Source organism: Gadus morhua, chromosome 23 (assembly GCF_902167405.1).
Source record: "Gadus morhua chromosome 23, gadMor3.0, whole genome shotgun sequence".
NCBI lineage: Eukaryota > Metazoa > Chordata > Actinopteri > Gadiformes > Gadidae > Gadus > Gadus morhua.
The window spans coordinates 13127583-13149809 of record NC_044070.1 but is presented as its reverse complement, the minus strand read 5'-3'; the positions used below and the strand labels follow the sequence as shown (position 1 = coordinate 13149809).

Here is a 22227-nt window from a genome sequence, read left to right as displayed (position 1 = left end):
AAACTTGAACTTATCGTATCGTTTTGTTGTGAAGTATATGATGCAGTCAATTATAAAATATGATCGAAGTAACCATGTGTTTTTTTTATAGTCGATTGCAATTACATTTGATCACGCTCCGACTGTTGCTGTCGGACAAGTAAATGGAGAATTGCAGATAAAGGTTGCCAGGACAAGAAAAATACGTAATTTCAGAAATCATAGTCTGGTATGATTGCTAAATTAAATAATACAAAAATCCACCCCGCCGAAATTTAAACGTAAATAGTAGAATTATCCAAGCATCACATTTTTAATGGCTTTGATAATTTACATGTAAAATTCAAACAAATGTATAGCATATGTGTTGCATTGGGAGATAGATTCACGTCTCTAATATATTTAATAAGGAGTGGAAGTGTACTGGTTAATCTTTAAAGAAAATATATTTGAAATCCAATTCGAATCAAAGTAAATACATAAACCCTCTAAAGTGCATAAATAGTGTTATTGCATATTATTATTGGTTTCCTTCCCTGGCAACCCAAGATGCAGCTCCAGCTTCACGGCTCGGTACCGAGAGAAGGGTAGTCGGTGCGGGTGGGAGATGGACTGAGTTAGGGCGCTCTTCCGACTAGCGAAGCTGAGTGCGTTGAAATACACACAGCTCGGCTGAAATCATTGGCGATTGCTGGTGACTGAAACCACACGAAAACAATAGTACCTTTGCCAATCTTTCACATCCCACTCCAAACACACTAACACGGCATTGATGGTAATGTATGCAGGGAAACAACCGAGACTCGGCGATGGGTAAACATGTTTTTATTACGACTTATTACAGATTTTCCTTTTCCTCGTAGATGCGCTTTGACAATCCGCCATTTTTATTTAAACCAAAATAAGTGTCTTGAAACTTGAACATTTGGCTGTTTACCTGACTTTTACCTAGTGTGTCATAAATTATGTTTTCGCCAGTATCAATAACCATTTTATTTGTATTTGCAGGTGCGACCGAAGAGATTCCCAGCCCTATCAGGTACTTGTTAGCTCCCTAGCTCAACAGCTAGCACAAACAAGATTAAAATGGACACTCTAGTTCAGGCTTCCAGAGAGCACCACAGGCCCCAGACAGTGCGGAAAATACACCGAAAAGTAGCTCGTTTGGCTTCACGTGAACCTCTGTCGTGCTGATATGTCTGCTTTTCAATAATGATGAGCAGAATAAGACAATGCAAACGCCGCTATCCGTCGAATCCAAATCTTTTGAAAATGATATTGACTAGTTTTATTGAAGCTTTAAGCTATCGTCAGCCTGTTAACATTAGCTTGCCTGTTAGCCGGACCGATTGGGCCTATACGCAATATATCGTAAGAACAGAGCGAATATCAAACAACGAATCATCTGATATATTGTTGAGTAAGAAATTATTTAGTATTATTTTAATAAATATTTTTTGGTAAAGGCGGAATTGCCAATCATAATGCATCTGTCTGACCTAATTAAACTGGGCTGATTGGCTCCAAGAATATCAGTATTTCACATATCCATCATGTACCTAAGTACCAGTTAGCCCCCCCTCAAAGTTCGCCGTAAGCAGCATCGTTAATATGTGCCTAGTTCACTGACAACACATAGAACCATATTAAAACAGTGTCCTATGATATTGTGTTGTTAAGCTCACAGCACAAACTTTTGCCAGATGCTTAGAATTCCACACAGTGGCTCCTGATTACAATAATATGGTGACATGTCAGTGACGCATAAGATTCTAGTGGGGTATTCAATTTGTGTTTGCAGACTCTCAAATACCCATCCAAGCGCCATCCAGGGGGGGACCACCGCCATGAGAAGATGCGAGACACCGCAGACATCACTCCCCCCTGCAAAATGCTCAGGCGCTCAGACAGCCCTGAAAACAAACACATCGACACCACTGGCCACAGCAGAGCGAAGGCTGTCCACACGCACCGCGGCAGAGACCGGGATGGAGGTGAGAAAAATACGAGCCACTGATTATTCATGCACAGAACGACAATAACAACCGCTAGTGATCGCAAGCAGGAATACGTTAAAAGTATCACTAAAATTACATTTTCAGTAAGATGATGTTAGTGGATTTCTTCATTCAGAAGATTTCCTTTAGTGTTTCCTGATTACATGACATCTATAAGAAAATAAAATATCTTATGGGTTGCTGGAGGTCTTTGAAGTGCATGCGTTTTCTGGTTTGATATTTGTTTTTAATATCTTGGTTGGACACTGCGCTTGAGTATTGGTTTTGAAAAGCTTTCATTTGGAAAATAAATCAGACTGCTCAAACATTTGATTTGTAATAATGCTAAAGAACGGTTGCTGTGCTATACTTGGATGAGTATATTATACCTGCTTTAATCATCCATCCAAAATATTTTCATAGAAAAAAAAGGAAAAATTCACTTAACGACAATAAGAAACATAGTATTTTCCTGGGTTTTTCCTTTAATCATTTAACATGCCTGGCATATATTATTCAACGTCTTTGCTTTTTGCTGGTTTAGGCAAGCAAAGGTTTCCTAAACAGTATCAAGCATGCTTTTTGACAGCCAGTTGTGAAATGTAAACAACATGAAAGAAGCAATTCGGTCCTTTCGATGAGAGCAGTATATGAGCAGTGCATTGACTACCTCGGCTTGGACCAGGCATGCTTGCAATCTTCTTTCATCACCAAGAAACTCTTTTGTGTCATAAATCTCCAGTTTTCTTGCTAATGGTGGCTGTTGCTGGCTTTTTAATGTTAAAGGTTTTTGTTTGACAGCTTAGCTCGAAGCTGTCAAATTTAAAAGTGACACATAGGAGAGGTGTGTGTTTGTAGGTTTTAGCTTAGGAAGCAGACGCGTTTAGCTGGTAATTTATGCCTTTTGACAGATTGGCTTGACAGATTCACAAGCAAAGGTCAAAATTCAGCAAACTTGGGCTAGTGGCCTCATGTTCATAAACTACACTGAGCCCTAATTATTTAAGATGTGCATTGTGCTCTCCTAATTATTTAACATTGACCATAATGCACATAGTTTGCATTGCAGCAACCAAAAACTACAATTAAACTGGTGTTTCCATGGTCTGTGGGACTTATTGATTCCTGATTTGCTTGGCAATTGTGGGAGAACAAATTAAGTCTTACTGTCAAATAAGTTTAGGCCCTACTGGCATTATGATTGGTGGGAATATTAAGCCTCCTGCTCATACTTATGACATCCAATGACAGCTTTGTGCCTGAATGGATTTTGATGTAGTGAACATTCATGATTTGAGTTCCATTATATTTGTATAATATGACTACACGTAGCTTTTAATTGTATTTGGTCGTTCAAGTTGATTTGGTCCTGGTCCAATTTTGAGTAAATCACTGTTGTATAGAATTGTTAGTTTTCCTACGATGCCATGAATCAGCTTCTATTGGTCTGCATTTCATAACATGTGATCGAAGCAACACGGCAAGGTAGAGCTGTTTCGCTTTGCAATGACAAGTTCCTATAACAGGGTTTACGATAAAATCACATCTGACTTGATTGTCTCAGCTAAGCAGAGCACTTGGCATAGCTTGTTGCCTAATTGTGACGTCCACCATCACATCTAGGGGTGCAACGGATCACAAAGCTCACGGTTCGGAGCGGGTCACGTTTTTTTTGAGTCACGGGTCGGATCATTTTCGGATCAACGACAACAATAAAGATAACAAGACAAATGTGACTTTAAATAAAATCTTTTAACTGTGTAAAAACAAAATAAAGTGAAAAATTAGGTAATAATCCTGCTTCCTTCCAGCATGGTCAATATTTAAAAAATTTGCAATTTGGGGCATTATTCCTTCTTTTTAACATGGATAGGATAGTAAATAATCCCAAACCCTGGATTTACAATTCAGGATGTCTGCATTGCCTGGGGAGTTTAGAGTCTACACTCTCCCAAGGCAATGCAGACATCCTTATCTTCTTTTTTTTAGTTTGGTAGCGAAATACAGTTTCTGTGGTGTTTTATTTGGCATTTTGTAAATCCATTGATTTCGGTTGGGAGACTCATGCTCATTGCAAGGGGGGTTGGTTGTAGTCTTTTCGCTCGGTTCTAGCCCTACTGTTGATACGCGAAAAGACTACAACCAAACCTAAATACGTCCGGTTCCGGTTCCGGTTTACGTTTCAATGGGATTTACAGAACGCCAAATGAAACACAACAGAAACTGCATTTCGCTGATCACGTCAACGCACAACTTTTTTTTTTAATCAGCCGATCCGTGGATCACTTGCGTCCCGAACCGTGATGGCTGTTCCGTACGGATCATGGGAAACCCGTGAACCATTGCACCACTAATCACATCCATTAATGCCTCTGATGATGACAGTTGTATGCCAGCCTCTATAATAACTGTGGGCCTACATTATGTGATGCTCAGATATGTCGAATGTCGATCGCCGCGGCAGCTACTTAAAAAAAAAAAATCATAGCCGCGCGACACAGTGTAGCATGCTCATAAAAACAATGGAAAAGTTGAACGCGAAACATTAAACCAAGAGCTACCATGGAAGTCGTCCAGCAACAGTTCCTGGCCTTTATGCTTTTCATATTGCAGATAATCAAGGAGGCTAGAGTTTGTTTGTTTTTATCCCCACGTCGCCCGGAAGTGACGATTCTGTCGACCAATCAACGGAGGGGGTGTGTAGCTCGAATTTTCCGGCACCCTTTCAGGCGTCTCAGTACCCCAACGGAGGAGTACTGAAGATGAGGGTAAAACGAGTACGGCTCAGTCCGGGTCATGCCCACTTTTGGCGGTGGAAACGCGCCATAAGACTGTTCTTTGTGATCCAACTGTAATCTGAACCTGTTAAACAAAGTCAATGCTCATAAGTTAGTTCCATAGTCAAACTTTTGAATTATTCATATGGTTTCCGTCCGAGATTTCAATCTGCCATCTGTAAATCAATCTACATTCAAATGCAGTCATGTGCTTTTGGGATACATACTCATCTCACTCGCTGTGTTCCTGCTGTCTTTGCTGTAGAATATTCATGCAAAGATAGGATATTGTCATGGGATATTTCTCATGCTCATTTATAGTGAAAAGTCTTCACTGAAATTGGTACGCAGTACTGGTTAGATCTATAATATGTGAAAACTGTTTTCATCCCACGAATGTTGGCTTTTTGGTGTGTGTGTGTGTGTGTGTTAGGGGTGCAACGGATCACAAAACTCACGGTTCGGATCGTGTCACGGTTTTTGAGTCACGGGTCGGATCATTTTCGGATCAACAACAATAAAGATAACAAGACAAATGTGACTTTAAATAAAATCTTCAAATGTGTAAAAACAAAATAAAGTGAAGAATTAGATAATAATCCTGCTTCCTCTAAGCATAGTCAATATTTAAAAAAATTGCAATCCGAGGCTTATTCCTTTTTAAAATGGATAGTAAATAATCCCTAACCCTGGATTTACAATTCAGGATGTCTGAATTGCCTGGGAACAGTTTAGAGTCTACACTCTCCCAAGGCAATGCAGACATCCTCATCTTCTTTCTTTTTCATCAAGCATGGTAGCGAAAAACAGTTTCTGTCGTGTTTTATTTGGCATTTTGTAAATCCATTGATTTCGGTTGGGAGACTCATTGCTCATTGCACGGGGGGTTGGTTATAGTCTTTTCGCTCGGTTCTAGCCCTGCTGTTGATACGGCGAACCGAGCGAAAAGACTACAACCAAACATAAACATGTATGCGTCCGGTTTCAGTTTCAATGGGATTTACGGAACGCCAAATAAAACACAACAGAAACTCTATTTCACTACGATACTTGATGATGTTGTTAATACCGGAATTGTTCTTTAAACATGCGCTGATCACGGGAACGTAATTTTTTTTTTTATCAGCCAGTCCGCGGATCAATTGCGCGCGTGTGTGTGTGTGTGTGTGTGTGTGTGTGTGTGTGTGTGTGTGTGTGTGTGTGTGTGTGTGTGTGTGTGTGTGTGTGTGTGTGTGTGTGTGTGTGTGTGTGTGTGTGTGTGTGTGTGTGTGTGTGTGTTCCTTAATAAGCCAGTATCTGCTGACTCTGCCACTAGGCTGGGCTTCACTTTTTTTCCCTTTTGATCAACAATTGCTCTAAACCACTTTGTTGGAAGTGGTATGGCAATACGTGTTAATAGTGTGCTCCCACAAAAGCCTCATACTTGTACCACTAATCATTTTACTCAAACTTAAATAGTTTCCTTGGTATGTTTGCTGGATTAGGAAATCAATGAATGAGAACCAGGTACTTCTGTACCTGGCTGTTATTAGTGGAGATTTATGATGCTGAACGTTACAGCGTTTACATCTCTCGGACCGCTGAGCTCATAATACTGTGTACGGTCTCCTCCAATCCCCGACATCGATTTATTGCATGGCTGAGCTGCTTTGATTCTGGTTACATCGATTTTAATACTATATAGCCAAACAATCCTTATTCATGGAAATGTGTCAGGGTCCAGAACAGTTTTTCTTTTTTGTTGTAATTTAGCACACTATTATTTAAAGCCACATGCAGTGAATTTATTTTCCTTTTGGGATTACAAAGCTCCATCCTATCACGGATGGATGTCCTTAATGAGCATGTTCGGCATCTTGCTTAAGGATGCCTACCTTGACTGCTAGCTTCAGTTATTAAACCGTTATTAAATTGAACCTTTGGGATTCGAAGCATTCTAACCACAAGACTCCGGCCCAAGGATTATTTTAATGTGTAAAGTATGCTTTCCAAGGACAACCCAAAAACGGTACTACTTTATCGTAAGATGTTTGCCTGTGATGTTGATTTATGAGGGGGTCAAAAATAAATACAGCGCCAGAAGATAAGTTGATGAATGAAAGCAGAACCTACCTGGGTAGTCAGTCTGACGGTGTTTCCTGCAGGTCGTTTGGTGACTGGCATTTTGCAACGCACAGAATGTGCAAATGTAAATAACGGCATTGGACAACAGCAAATGTGGGCAGCGCTGCCTGTCCACTGGCATTATTTTGAGTTGCATTTGGTTGATATTGTTTTCTTACATACATTTACTACTTGCATTTTAGTTCTCTTTCCGTTTGGACAGGGGAGCTGGTGTGGCCTAGCGGCTTAGTTACGGTTGTATGTCGACGCAACGCAAGGGGGTTTACCCACCAATTACATCCTTGCAGTCAACGCAAGGGACTGACATGCGCCTCCCAAAGATTTTTACCTTGCATTGAGGCGGTGGCAGCAAGGGCTGTGATTGGTCCGCTAACCTAAACCTCATGCAGATTAGCCCATCTTTTTGATTCGAGGCTAATGGGAATATTGCAAGATTTCCCAGAACAAAGCTTGCATTACAATAACGCACCGTTTTACTGTGTGGTTGGAGTGGGTACTTCTGAACCCAAGACGCAGATACCCTTGTAACTAGACGAATCTCGCAAGCTCATGTTTAATTTGCTCTGCAGATAAGGTCTGACTCCCCTCCCATTCAAAAAGATTTCTTCCAGGTAGGACATGGACCAACCAATCACATCATAAATCTAATACGAGGCGGCTTTAGTAAGATGACGGGGCAGAGGAGGGCCCCGCATCAGATGGCTGATGTGGTCTGCTGATTCCGCTAATGAGACATTGTTAAACGAACTGGACGGTATATTATCACTAAAAGAAGAATATTAAGCGATTGCACTTAAAAGCTTTTGTGGAGAAGAAATATGTATTTCTTTAATCGCTCAGTGCTGCATCACTTGTTTGGTTGCTATGATTGGTTGTAGGACTATCCAATTGTCCAGAGGGGGTCCAGACTAATCGCATTTTGCAATTCGTCTCGCAATGCCAGGCTAAGAGGCAGATGTGGTATGAAGAATGGTACCATGCTGAGTGAAATGGTAATTGTACTTCCGATGTCTTGGCTACTGCTATGACTCATCTCTTATTTCTGCGCTGATGGAATCATTAATATGCGTTCTGATTCGCATAGCACGAAAAAGGTTTAAGCACTTGTCCTCCCTGTATCTATACAACATTTATTTGCTGTTCAATTATAAATTATTTTAGTGCGTCTTTTATTTTATTTGACGGGTTGGTGTTAACATTGTTTCCTTTGTGCTTTCTACCAGGGACCAGTTTTTCTCCACAAGAAAACAACCACAGCTCTCTGCACAACTCCAACCATTCTAATCCCAGCAAGACATCAGACACAGTAAGTGCTCATCTTAAGTCTCTTTATGGCAGTACTCGGCATGGGGTCAAATCGCTCATAGCCCATCTCCTTTTTGTTTTCAAAATCACTGTTTGATTTTAATCCTCTTCTTCTTTGGGTGAATTTTGGGAGTTTTGAGCTGTGAGTTTTGGATAAGGATTTATATCTCAACATCATTTCAGGCAGTGATGGGTTAAAGTATTTATGGCTGTCTTTTCTGCCCTCTGTAAGCACTGGAGTGTAACGGTATATCAGGGTAGTAACATCTAAAACACTCAATCGTTTCTGTTGGCTCCTTACTTTGTTCTAATTGTGTGTCTTAACATTTAATTCCAAACTGAAGCACCATTTTCCAAATGTATTAGAAAGCGCTTTAAAAAAAAAAGAGAAAATGTTAACCTCATTAGACACAACGGCTGTCAGTGAACTGCTGCTAATTGTATTTGTTTAACAACCAAACAACAAGACTTGTATGTGCACCAATTGCGGGTTGGGTAAGCGTTTTGGCAATTGGATTAGTCTTCCAATTGGAAGGTGTTAGCCTTTCGAGGTACCAGCCTCAGAGCTTCACTCTCTTTATAGATTATTCATTTAATTTCTTCATTGTGGGTCAATGTTCTACACTTCTACACTACACACAAAATAACTACGCTTCAGAACAGTTCACCTAGAGTTGTAAACGATTGTCTCACTAATCAATGAGATCCATACGTTTTGGACGGTCCATGTTCGTCGTAATGATTAGTTTAAGCCCTGTAACTTGCTTGTTGGGAAGGTGTGCTTCTCTCTCCCCTAGAAGTTGCAATACACACCTAAATATAACGAGGTTTCCCAGACAAAAGTGTGGTTGGGGGTTCCAGAAAAAGAGGCCCCTAAAACTGGAAAAGTATAAAGAGTCAACTTCAGTCAATTCTCAGTCAAACCATTGTTGGTTTAATAAATATATACCGCATGCATTATGATAACTAAACTAAATTTAAATCCAACAGCTTATAGAGGCTGCTTTAGGCAAGGTTTAAGAGTTCGAAAGAGAAGAGACCAATGTTTTGATAATGACCATCTCCGAAAACCCCTCCCCCCGTGCTGTCATTGATTGGTTTTACATTCACATACCTCGGGGGAAGCTTAGCTATATGTGATTGACAGGCAAGATGGATAACATGAGACAATCAGGGAAGAGAGGTCCTGATTGGTCAGAAATTATTATTTCTGTTTTACTTATTATTATTATTGTCTCCTACAAGCACATGCAGTCAACTAGAAAAGGAATTGCCCAATAACGAAGCGGGGCAGAAAGAGGGGCGTTAGCGCTCAGGATCCAGCCGTTAACAGCGCTAGACCCGTGGTGACTTGGACCACTGAGTTTGTCTCTTTGCTCCCTGCGCTGGAACGCTTATTGTGGAGCGCTTATTGAAGACCTTGTGCGCTTTAAAGACGTGTGTCTTTCCTTTGTGAATTTGTGTTGTTCTTCTTAATTGAACGTTGCCATATTTGTTCTATACTATGAAACGCATCATTCACATGTATTTTAAATTTGATGAAAGTGAACCGCTTCTATTCTCCAACGCTGGGGTTTTTGTTATGATCGGATGTGATTACCGTGAGTAATCAGACGGTACGGAGCTCTGTTTGATTGCATGTGTTAATTAATTGCGGTGCATTCTATTGGCAAATGTTATAGTGTATAAAAGCCTAACAGTAGGCTGTTTCTTAAAATTTGAATGAACAGTGGCACATATTGTCATAATATGGTGAAAGGTTTCTTCCACTCTTTCATGTGGCGGTCAGTGGGACACCGCCTCACCTTTAGACGGCTGTGGGAAACGATGGTTAAAAGATGATAAAGTGATCATTATGCATCAACCTCACTCTTGTAAATGTTTAACATCCAATAAGGTGTCCGAGCTTTGACATTGGTGACTCTAACATTGAAATATTTAAAACCTTTGTTTAAAACTAGGTTTGAAGCTTGCATGGGAAAATGTCCTTTGAATCATTTGGTGACTTTGCCTGTCAAAAAACATTCCCTAGTAACAGTGAAATTTTAGAATCCGATAGGATGGTAGCCTTTCTATTGGATATCTCTCTCGCATCTCGAATTGCAAACTCTTGCATCAGAAGCCTATCCTCCAGCGTGCGTGTGTACACACACGCACTCGTCTGCATGCGCGCGGGCAACCATTGCATTCATACCTCTCCTCTCCTCTCCGCTGCTTCAGCTTGTTGATCACAGCTTGAACTGAAAGGCCCCGCTTTGATTAAACGTTTGTTTGTTTTCCAACAGCCTTATGAGCCTGGGGATGACTGGTCCGAACACATCAGCTCCTCTGGGAAGAAGTACTACTACAACTGTAGGACAGAGGTGTCCCAGTGGGAGAAGCCCAAAGACTGGCTGGAGAGGTAACTGTGTTTCTGTTACAGGACTCGGTTCATCATGGCCAAAGTCAACGACCAGGTCGTGAATAAACTAAATCCGGATTCATGGACATATTCCCCTTGTTTTGATGAGACTGTGTTTTGTGCTCTGTCCCACAGAGAGCAGAGGCAAAAAGAGCCCACGAAGACTACGGTTGTCAATACTTTCCCCAAAGACAGGGACTACAGGCGGGAGGCCATGCAGGCCTCGGCGGCCACTGGTTTTACTGGTGCTAGTAAGTTCCTCTTTGTTGTGTTTTTATCATTCCTTTGTTTTGCTGAACTGGAGCAATCCCATCGGCTCATTGGTTGGTCGGTGATGAGTGTTGTTAAGCTGATGTGTAGCTGATGCATGCTTACAAACTGCTTACCAAAAGACTGAGACTAAATATGGCTTGGCCTCACACCGAATGCTGTGTTATAAGCAAAGGCTTGCTTTGTGAATAGGTATAATAACACTTGGATGTGCACGTTTTCTCAAACAGAAAATAGGACTTGCTCTTTACTCACTGAACCCGGTTCCTGTGGGCCATATTCTGTCAAAGCACATCAGTAGCAGTATTTCATTTAATAGGGGGCATTCATTTGGTTCAAGGTCCCTGGAATTAGAGCCCTGGAATGGTCTTTGGTGGGGCATTTCTGCATTATGGGCATTCCTGCTTTATATACCAGGGATATTGTTTGAATCAATGCCTTTTCATGCTGTTTTGACTTAAGAGTTTTTTTTTAATGCTGTCAGATGAGGCAGTGGAACTTTGTTATCATGATTTTCAATGTCTCTGTTGTCCAGTATAGTTGAGATATAGCATATGTGACCAATATCAGTATTAGAAATAGGATGCTTTTTGGTGCGAATTATATCAGCCTTTGGAGTTGGATTTGTATCATAATTACGTCCTCTCTTGTCGTCTATTCAATACTGCTTAGTTGGCAGTCCGTGTGGACTACAAGCAGTGTGCAACTGTTGATCATCCTCACGTTAAACCGCCTGAGGTTTACACTGAAGCCATTGCTTTAGTTCCAATTATCACAATTTAGAGTCAAATAAATCTATCCATCCACAGGTCACCGTTTTTATTCCCTCCAAATTGAGCTGAAGAGATAAAGCGTGCACAGATTTACAATATGCGGTATGGCTTAAGAGAAAAAGGGACATGGAGGTCGAAGTAGGCAGGGTTTCCTTACCACTGAAACGTTGTTGGAAAGCCCACCCCTATTGCGTGTGCTTTAAAAGTGATCCCGTCACTTTGTGACATTTGTACATCAGTACTTAGTGCTATGCTATGTCTGCTCCTTGATATGTGATTGAGCGCTTGACAGCCGTTTACATTTGATTCTGTCAGAGCTGAAGTGTTTTGACTGCGAGTTGAAACACTATTTGCCTGGGCAAACAGGTCCTTGCACATTTTGAAGGGGGAAAGAGACTAACTCGCAAACATTCTGTCGACCATGTTTGGGTTTGACTAGCGGGTAGGGATGGGGATCGAAACCCGGTTCCAGTTTTTTCAAAACCCGAAAATTTTAACGTTTGGGGCTTATCGATACCGCTATCGAGTCCCGTCGTTCATTTATTATTATTTTTGTCCTGTAATGTTGTGTCCCTTGAGTCACGTCACGGCATTTAAATCAAATCAATCCAATCACTGCAGCGTGTCCACCATTGTTTTTGAATGGAATCTTAAGCAAACGGGTATTACAAGTAAAACAAGTGAAGTCTGGCACTTCACTGGCACTGGTTAACTTTGCTCGCGAGGATGGCTGAACGGGCGAAAATCATTTATTGTACAGGGGGGAACACAACCTCAATGGCCAAGCACATTAGCATTGTGCATCAAATAAAGACCAAATGCAGTACCTTCGACTGTCTCCGAGTTGAAAAGATTGTCTTCTCCTGTCGCACCACAGACGGGCCCGTCTTAATCATCCACTCAAACTATGAGCGGTAATCGCACACACAGACCTTGTCGCTAGTCCCGTCAGTTAAAATTAGTAAGCCAATTGTGAAATCGGTGTTGTAATAAGCAGCATACAAGAAAGTTATCTTAAAAAGTAAATAAAGTTTCAGATGTGCTGCGTTATGTGTTGAGGTTGGCTCAATTAAACGACTTGTTTGGTTATCATGATGCGTTCAAATGTAACATAAACAAACAGTAAATTTAGATTTTTGGTGAGAAACATGAGTAATACTGTATTACTCATGTTTCTGTATTACTAATACATAATAGTGCTCTAATCATTTTAGTTGATATAACTAAAACTACTGATGTCAATATTTATTAAGAATTACGTATTTAATTTAAAATGCAATTATTCATTTCCTAAATATTTTCCTCGTCACTGAAAAAGCTTCGTATTTCCACCAATTAATAGAAAAGTATCGATAGTGGTATTGATAAAGACCGATCGTTAAGTAGTATCTCAAATGGTATCAATAAATATTAATGATCCCCATCCCTACTAGCGGGTTGTCGGCGACCCAGTCCTCAAGCCTGCTCTGTCGTGTCCCCTCTCGCAGAGTCGAGCCATGCGGAGAAGCCCGCGACGGCCCCCTCCGGCCAGTCATCGTCGGGGTCCGGGGCCCTGAACTCGTCGTCTTCTTCGTCGTCGTCGTCCGGGCCCCCTGGCTCCTCGGCGTCCACCACGGTGCCCGTGTCCCCGGTGCTCCAGTCCCCCACCACCACGCTGCTCCAGGACCCCAGCCTGCTCCGCCAGCTCCTCCCCGCACTTCAGACGGCGCTGCAGCTCAACAACGCCAGCGTGGACATGGCCAAAATCAACGAAGGTGAGCGGGCGTTGGGGCACAGCCTTGCGGTTTGATGGACGATGGATGGAAGGACGCATGGGATGACCTAGGCTTACTCTCAACGGTTCACCTGACCACAGCTCAGGACTGCTGCTGGATTGCTTTAGTGCGATACCATTAGCTGAGTTTCGTTGGTAGTTTGCAAATGAAATGGGCTGTGTATGTGTTGGGTCTTCGTCTTCCTGCTCCTGAGCCCTTCTTGCGTTGAGTTTGCTTTTGCCCACGAGCACAACATTGCTCACAGGAGCAGTTTGGCAGCCTTTTCCCACAGACAATCATAGGCTGCTGAAGCCAGGATGTATCTGGACTTAAATAGTGGGCCGGTGTCAGGATGTTCTCCATGACCTGACGCAGTCTTCTGTTGTCTTTCCTTCAGCCACTGATGGCTGTTCTCAGTCTACTGGAAGCCCTGCACTTGATATGTAGTTCTGTTTCTCATAGATGTCTTGGATCACATTTGCTCATTCCTTCAATTGTTCCTCGGTCACTCTAGGCCAAAGGCCCCAATATTTTAACATCTGCTGGCAGTCACACCGCACGTGCAGTCCCACGATTTGTGGATAGTTAGTTTATTGACTCACAGCATGCTGAAGGGAGACTCAGTCATTCACGTGGTATTGTTGACGAATTGCAGGCAGCAGTCAATTCAGGGGGAGGGGGGCATGTGGGTCGAGTTCAACTCGTTTGGCTGAGCCCCTTGAACACACTGACAATCAAAGTACTTGTATAAGGTACTTCAGCTAGACCTGTGTAACTTCAGTCGATGCAAAACCTGTGCAGCTATGGACTAATAACCATGATGCATTTGTTAATAAGTCTCAAAGGCAACACAAGAGTATCATAATGCAACCAAATATTTTTGAGGGTCTGGAGTAATTCTAGAAGACTTCAGACAGATTGAACAAATACACACACTGACACCTTTTTTAACTGTCGTTCTGCTGGTCTGCAAGTTAGTTGATCGTCTGCCACTGCGACAGTGACTATAATTTGTATTTTTCCTCTTCTCACTGGAGAAAATGCAAAGTGGTAACTGTTTCGGCTTTCGTGACGTCAGGGAGCCTAAGTTGTATGTTGCACTTAAATCCGCCTCCCTCCACGCAACAATAAAGTCAGGCGAGGACGAGTGACTAGACTGACAGATGGGGCTGTCATTACAGTCGTCTGGCAGATGAGAGGGCTGGATGGGACGTGAGTCTGGCCCAGACCCACTGCTGCAGTGTCCCTTTCTCCTGACCATTATTATCTCCTGCTCGTCGTCCTCCCTGCCAAACCCTGACTCCTGTTTGTTGTGTTGCTCTGTTTGTGTCTTAACTAATGCCAATCTCATGACTTGGAAGCAGCTGTGTCAAGGTGCATGAGATATACAGAGTGGAAATGTGACTGTGCTTGCAGATCACCGGTAGCGATGGGTGTCTGTGGGCGTGTGTGTCGACGGACCCCTGAGCTCTGCTTTGATGTGGACCAAACCATGGTTTAAAGGGGGACGGTGGAGACATTGCGCAGTGATTCTGAGAGTCCTGAGTGTCAGACCGCGCTTTAAGGTCCATCCACGGAAGACGGGTTGTTTCTTGGGAGGAGAGGGAGGGATGTCAATCCCTCTCCTTCGGATTTGCCTATCAATTCCGTTTTGTCGTCTGGTAGAAACTTAGCCACGTTGCTACTTGTTAGGAGACCTTAAATTACATTCCAAACGCTCAGGAGGAATTGCTTCCTCAGCAGTATTTGAAATGGATTCTCTAGTAGTATTAACAATAGGTCAGAGATTAGCTTTTTGTCATTTTGCATTGCTGTTTCATGCTCCATGCAGTGAGGTTCATGGTCTGCCTTGTAGTTTTCTGATGAATTGGGTCAACAGCCCGGGGCAACTGGCATTACCTCGACTTCTACCTTACTCAGCAAATGGAGAACCAAAGAGCAAAGTAGTATTAAGTTAACCTACTACAGGGCTTAGAGGAACTTATGCCACTGCACCAACATGTTCGCGTTTTAGAGAATTGGTCAGTTGACGACGTACTCCTAGATGTATTCCCTACCACCTGGATCGGAGGAGGAGGTAAAAGAGAATGTGAGGCTGATGGTCTGCCTGGAACACAGGGTTGATGAAAGTATTGTATGGGATCTTGATATGCAATTGATGGAATCAACTTCCCAATGTTTCCCTAATCATTTTGAGGCTCTGGTGGATAGACTGACACTGTTTGTAAGGATTGATTATGGCGTGTCGAAAGTCTAATACTAAACATTAATGGAAATGCCTCCTGTTGCTCATATCATACGAAGCAAGGTAGCAAGACATTGTTCGAAATCTTTGGCCCAGCTTTATTTTAAACAGTTGGGTATGCTAAAGGCTGCCTACAGTTTTCTTGCGACGTTAAATTTATTTTTCCCCATGGTTAACAATTAACAAGCTTGTCCGTGTTTTGTGTATTTGATTACTTTTTTTAATGTTCTGCACCAAATGTTTGTCATTCTTCTATGCTGTAAAAAACTCAGTGTGAATTATCTCCCTGATCCACCATAAGAATTAGTATTTATTTCAGTTGTGCATACAGAGGTTAACATTTCCCTTTGATGGTGTAAACCAAAAAACTAATTTTTTCCCTCATCTCCTTGTCTCCTCCGCTGCAGTTCTCACCGCTGCGGTCACTCAAGCATCTTTACAGTCAATGCTCCACAAGATCCTCACCGCAGGCCCCTCTGCGTTCAACATCACTACTCTCCTCTCACAAGCTGCTCAGCTCTCCAGCCAAGGTGAGGCCTCAAACCCAACATCAAACCAAACCCATGCTCTTTGATGCACTGCATTAGATGCAAACTAACAAGCCCAGTGTTTCTAGCATCAGTGATGAGCTGTGTGTGTGGTTGAGGTTGACTATGTTGATGTGCACAACACATGCACCTTGCTGATGTGGACCAGTGCGACGCTGATGTGCTCGTTGCTGGCGTGGTCACCGCCGATGTGCGTGAGCACGGTTGTTGTTTTTGTGATCAATGATTCAAGTAGGGCTCTGGTACATGGCAGCAGATGTTCTCATATAATGTTACCATAATATTTCATTACAAGAAATGGCATGCAAGCACACTATAATATGTTCCAAATTTCTTTGTAATGTTGACACAAATCCAGAGTTTCATAATGCTGTTGCTTCTGGTCTACGCTTTCCGTTATATCATGTCTTTTACCTTCTCTCTTTTATGATTGAAGTTTAATCTAAAGCCATTCATGAGCTAATTCCACCTACCTCATTATAGTTTTGTATTCCCCTATAGCATGACACTATTTTGCTGTCATTAGTTTTCCCACAGTATTTCTCCAATGACGATTTAACCTCCTTGAGGGGGGTGCAGTAGGCACCCACGATGTTTTAAAACAAAACAAGTGATATCTGATTAATAAATAAAAACATTCAAATCCCCCCATCATAAGAAGTCTAAAATTCAAAATGTCACGCCATCAGGTGATTGCAATGAAACACTTACACCTCGTCTTTTCTTCCCTTCATCGTGCGGTCGGCCGCTCAGCAGCGCAACAGTCGAATCATTCGCCCATGTCGCTGACCTCGGACGCCTCCTCGCCCAGGTCCTACGTGTCCCCCCGGATCAGCACGCCACAGAGCAACGCTGGCACCCACAAGCCCATCCTCGGCACGCCGCCCGCCATCTCGCAACCAAAAGTAGGGAAAACCCGTTCTCGTCTTTCTGCTTTGGCCTCAGTGGATGATGAGCTACGTTGCCTCACAGCCAGAACGTCCAGGGCGCTAACTTGATTAGGGCCTGCCTGTCTGTCTGTGTCTGTCTGCCTGTCCATCAGTCTGTGTCTCGTTACGTTGATGGATGCCATGAGATGCGCTACCACTGCTGACGTAACGGCACTTATATTTTGAACCTCATTTTTTTTATGTGTTATAAAGCCTGAAACCCCGTCATTGTTTGACATCAAGTTGACCTGCTATGCTGTGTTTAGTCATTTAGATGTGGAATATCATCAGCGTATGGTCCACCTGGTCGTGGTGGTCTTCCACTGTGATAAATGCAAAGAACGGGTCAGATGCGATTTCCACCAGGGGTTGCAATCACTGACCGCTGACCTGTGTTGCAGGTGAGCACGCCCTCTGTGAAGCAGGCGTCTCTTCCCCAGCCCTCGCAGCCCCTCCCCAGCGACAAGCAGCACGGGCACGACCCCACCGCAGCCTCCCCGCGCTCCCTCCAACGCCAAGGGTGAGCCTGACCCACTTGCCGCTAGACTGGGTGGCCCCGCCCATTCTGCCGGCGATTTGAGTTCGCCCTGCACAAGGGTCTGGAGAAGAGCAATACATTTATTTCTGCTTCTGATACGTTTTTGCGGGAGCCAATCACCAAGCCGACTTTTGCCCTTGGCGCGCAGGGAAGCGACGGCAAGCAGCCAATCGCGTACTGAGTCAGTTGAAATAGGCCCGTTGATCACGCCTCTTGTGTTGAAGAAAATGACGGCAGCTTTCCCAGACCAACCTACGACCAGCTCTACGAATGAGCTTGGTCTGGCAATAGCCAGACTAATATGCCACCTTATTACCTGTTCTCAAGTCACACCCACCGTAGGCTCAGAGTGTACATTCATTCATGGCGGAGAACACTGCATAATCTGTCTTGGTTACTACATGAGCTCTCCAACACAAGTGCATGATTAGGTTTTTGATGTAAATGCCGTTCAAAGGGAATTGCTGCAAAGGTACTCCATGAGAGTATATGATGGCTTGTACATTGCCCACAATGCAGTGTTGTGGTGCCATCTGCTGGGGAAAATGAGAACATTCATAATTGTCTGTTGTTGCAGCGTTTACGGCTGAGGCATTGGTGCAGTGCATCAGAGACTAAGCACTTAGACTTAAATGTTTTGTTTATACGATACCATCTTCTTTTTTTTTTTATGGAATTTAATTCTGCTGTGATGGCTGGGACAGGTTCCCCTCCTGGCGAGGTATTAAAAAGGTCTTGAAGTCTCAAATTGAACTTGTCAAAACATGCAGACACTCTAAATTATATACCTCCATTGTATTCATGTCCTGGATGAAGCTTGTTCTAATGCCTGCTTCTTCTTTTTTTTATCCAGACACCTATGAATAGTTTACAGGGTTAGGCTCAGATTTAGTTGCTTTGAATCTTTGACCTCTATATTGTGAGAATAAAATGGTCTTCTCTGCATGAGTGTTGGATCGCTCAGGCACGAAATCTGCACTGTAATCTGAAGCCCGATAGCACCAAACAAGTATCAGTGGACATGAGCGTTCCATTAATCTGGTGGTTTGCAAGTGTTTTTGTTACTGAAAGGTATTGTTGTGATTAATGGGTAGTTTGTGTGCAGCAATGAATTGCCACCTAATGCTCCCCTGCTTCAACGGTTGTGTATATAGACGCACTATTTTAGTGCCGTGATAGGACTGGTAGACATCTTAAACGCTTTGGATGTGATCTCCCCAGCAGACACCTGGGTTCACCTGCTGCAACCTCTACCAAACCAGTTGTCCTGCCCTGAAGTCAAAAGCCATTGTTGGGCCAGATTATACTAACAAGATTCCCAGTGCCCTGTTGGATGAAGTGTGTTCTCATCCTCGTTTGAATTGAGCAGTTGTGTACATACAATCCAACTGGGCTGGCCAGAAAAATAAAAACCCCTTACACTTTCTACCTGCTCCTTGGACCTGCAGCAGTCAGAGGAGTCCCTCCCCGGGCCCTAACCACGTCGCTACCAACAGCAGCAGCAGCAGCAGCAGCAGCAGCAACAACCATCACCATAGCAGCAGTAGCAGCAACCACCACCACCACCATAGCAGCAGCAACCACTCATCCAACTCCTCCTCGGCCCCCCACAGTGGGGCAGGATCACGGCCCTCCAGCTCCTTCACCCCCACGCTCGCCGCCCACTTCAACGAGAACCTGATCAAGCATGTCCAGGGCTGGCCCGCCGACCACGCCGAGAAGCAGGTAAGCTGACACTTTGGGACAAAACGGAGCTGGAAAATGTGGCAGTCTTTCTGGGTTTATTTGAGATCGGTTTTCGGTCTCGCGTGCTGCCTGGTTCTGGCCGTGACCGCCTGTTTTTCCCGTTTGAAAGGCGTCCCGGCTGCGGGAAGAGGCCCACACCATGGGCAGCATCTGCATGTCGGAGAACTGCACGGAGCTCAAGAACCTGCGCTCCCTGGTCCGGGTGTGCGAGATACAGGCCACGCTGCGCGAACAGAGGTACGTACACGGGGGGGGGGGGGGAATCATCCTGAGACCTGCGAGCCTGTTGGGATGTGCTTTGCATAAAGTAGAACGTGGTGACTCATCTCTCCTCTCGGTCTCTCTGCAGGATACTGTTTTTGAGACAACAAATCAAAGAACTTGAAAAGTTGAAGAACCAGAATTCCTTCATGGTCTGAGAACTCTTGAGGCGGTGGGTCGTTTTGGTTGCCGTGAGATGGGGAAGAAGAGGAATAGGGCGGGTGGGGAGACCCATGTTGCACATAGTTGGGAGGTAGACAAAGAGAGGGAGAGAACGGAGAACAATTGCTGAGTTCTTGTTGACCCCCCCCCCCCCCCCCCCTCAGACACACACACACACACATACACACACACACTCCCCCGTCCCCCCTACCCCTATCCCCACCTCCCCAGTCTTGACACACAGGATCTTCGTTTGGCCCGGCAGGCCTTGGAGAAGGAAAGAAGAAAAGGTGAAGCGTTGGTGAGGGGGAAAGAAAGCAGGATAGGGTGGGTTTACAAGACTTTGGTTTTGTACAAAAGAAAAGAAAAAAGCAAAAAAAATAAAACGTAAAAAAAAAATGACCCTGGTGTGGGGGGGGGAATGGGGGGTGCAAAAAAATGTAGATTTCTTGTAGATGTTATCTATGTTGTACATATGTTTTGTAGATTGAAGCCATGGAAAGCCATGCCTATCAAAAGCTTTTGACATCCAAAACTAATCAACGCCTAGGCGGCTACGTTGTCTAGCTAGCCTTTTCCTTCATGTTAACCTGTCCGCAGACCTAAACGCAACATTTGCTCTGGGCGGTAGATTGTCGAACCATTGCCTTGGTTGCACATGTATGACCTGTTTGGAAACGGGAGGACGTTTTTAAGCCATTACATTTTACACACATACAAAAAAAAGCTAAACACACTGGTGTCCATATTTCCTTTCTCCCCCCCCCCCCTCCTCTCAAAGTAATGGTTTAATGGATTATTGTGTTCAGATATCATATTTTTCCGCTGGGATGAGTTGTATTGGGTGACTCGGTGTAGACCTCTCTCCCTAAGCAGCTCCATTGTAACTGTGGTTCAGCTGTCTACATGCAGCTTTCATTGGTCCCTGCATTACCCAACCTGAAAATAACAGTGCCTGATGGTGTGGAGTCGCTTGCGTGTGTTTGTGTGGTTGGTTGATTATTATTTTATTTTTTTGGAAGAAGAAAATAAAAGAACTAGCGGAAGGTGGACTATGAAAGACGCGAGTTGTGTGCTGCTTAGAACCATTCCCACAGCGAAGCCCTTCTCCGATGCTCCGCCCAGGCTCTAAGGGACTGTCGGCAGTTCAAACCCTCCTAGTAGTATGTTCTGGTTGGTTTTATTTTGTTTTATTCCTCCTTGCCCAAGGAGTTCTGCTGAACAACTCTTGTTTATAAAAAAGAAAAAAAAGGCTGGGTGACACTGCTTGTCCATTCCTTTTGTACAGTTACTAATAGTGAGTGACGTTTTTAAATGGTGGTTCTCAAAGAAATAAAATTATTATCATTATTATTACAGGTTAATGCAGTGATGACTGGTATATCACACATGCTGTACTCCTAAACACTTAGTACTTTTTGTTTTCTTTTTGGACTGTTGAGATTGGGCAAGTGCTACTAGGGGGGTGAGCTGCTGCGGGTTGTTTATTTTATTTTATTTTATTCTTTTTTGGGGAGAGGGCCACCGCCTTGATGCGGAGGGACAATGCTGATCACCACCACCACCACCCAAATGTGCACATCCTGAGTCGACGCAGGCTGCAACGCGAGATCACACGGTCAAATGTGAAATGTATGTATTGTAATAAACATGCTAAACTAAAGTGAGCCCTGGTTATTATTTATCCGTCTGCGTGTTGTCATACGCCTAGTGCCTTGTTGGTAATCTTCACATCTCTTTAATTTTCCTGAGGTAAAGCTTTTTGTTGTAATTTGACGCTCTTTATCGAGAAAAAGACCTTCAACAAGCATGTTATGATCAGCTATGGGTTGTATTTTAATTTTTCTGGTACGTCTCACGTAATTTGTGTTTTGGTTGCTTTCCGAGCCGGGTCCTATGCTGCAATGGACCTTTGTTTCCCTCCATCGTATTACATGGCGTCTACTGAGTAATCAACTGCACCACACATTTGGTAAAGGTCCCCTCACCGTTGCAATGTATATTTCCTCAAGTATATTGTCCAAATAAATAAAATATGACTCTTGGCCGTGCGTTGCGTTTTCCATGGGAACATTAACTTAAGTGTCTAGGGAGGGGACAATACTGGAATTGAAAACAAACTGAACTGCGTAAACCATGCGTACAATGATACGCACACGCAGTGAATAGGCCTACGTGTGGCCTACTCGCAGCAGCAAACTAGGTGGAAAGGAAAATTAACAGACGGATTTTGCAAACATGAACTAAAGATGCTTTGAATAATTCCATAAGCCAACTAAGTTTTACACTGGAACAGTCATTGGATTGAACTAACTTTATAGTAGCTTATGCCGTAATTGTATCCAATGATAATTGCCGGTTCATCAAATGGATTAGTGAGGCTATGCATCGTATTAGATACTAATTGAGGTCATGACA

The 22227-nt window shown here is 43.4% G+C and overlaps 1 protein-coding gene across 2 annotated transcripts; it reads left to right on the top strand.

Annotated features, from left to right (window-relative positions):
* The first annotated feature begins 502 nt into the window (after positions 1-502).
* waca (WW domain containing adaptor with coiled-coil a) lies at positions 503-21854 on the top strand. Of its 2 annotated transcripts, none has more exons than XM_030349107.1 (13): positions 503-792; positions 988-1018; positions 1781-1973; positions 8101-8183; positions 10468-10583; positions 10719-10834; positions 13114-13380; positions 16033-16155; positions 16930-17078; positions 17504-17622; positions 19089-19365; positions 19496-19623; positions 19736-21854. In XM_030349107.1, exons 1-13 carry the CDS (start codon positions 752-754, stop codon positions 19803-19805), a joined length of 1713 nt encoding a protein of 570 aa, XP_030204967.1. In that variant the 5' UTR covers positions 503-751; the 3' UTR covers positions 19806-21854. The 2 variants fall into 2 exon arrangements, with proteins under 2 accessions (XP_030204967.1, XP_030204966.1); XM_030349106.1 differs by having other exon boundaries at positions 16927-17078.
* The last annotated feature ends 373 nt before the right edge of the window (positions 21855-22227 follow it).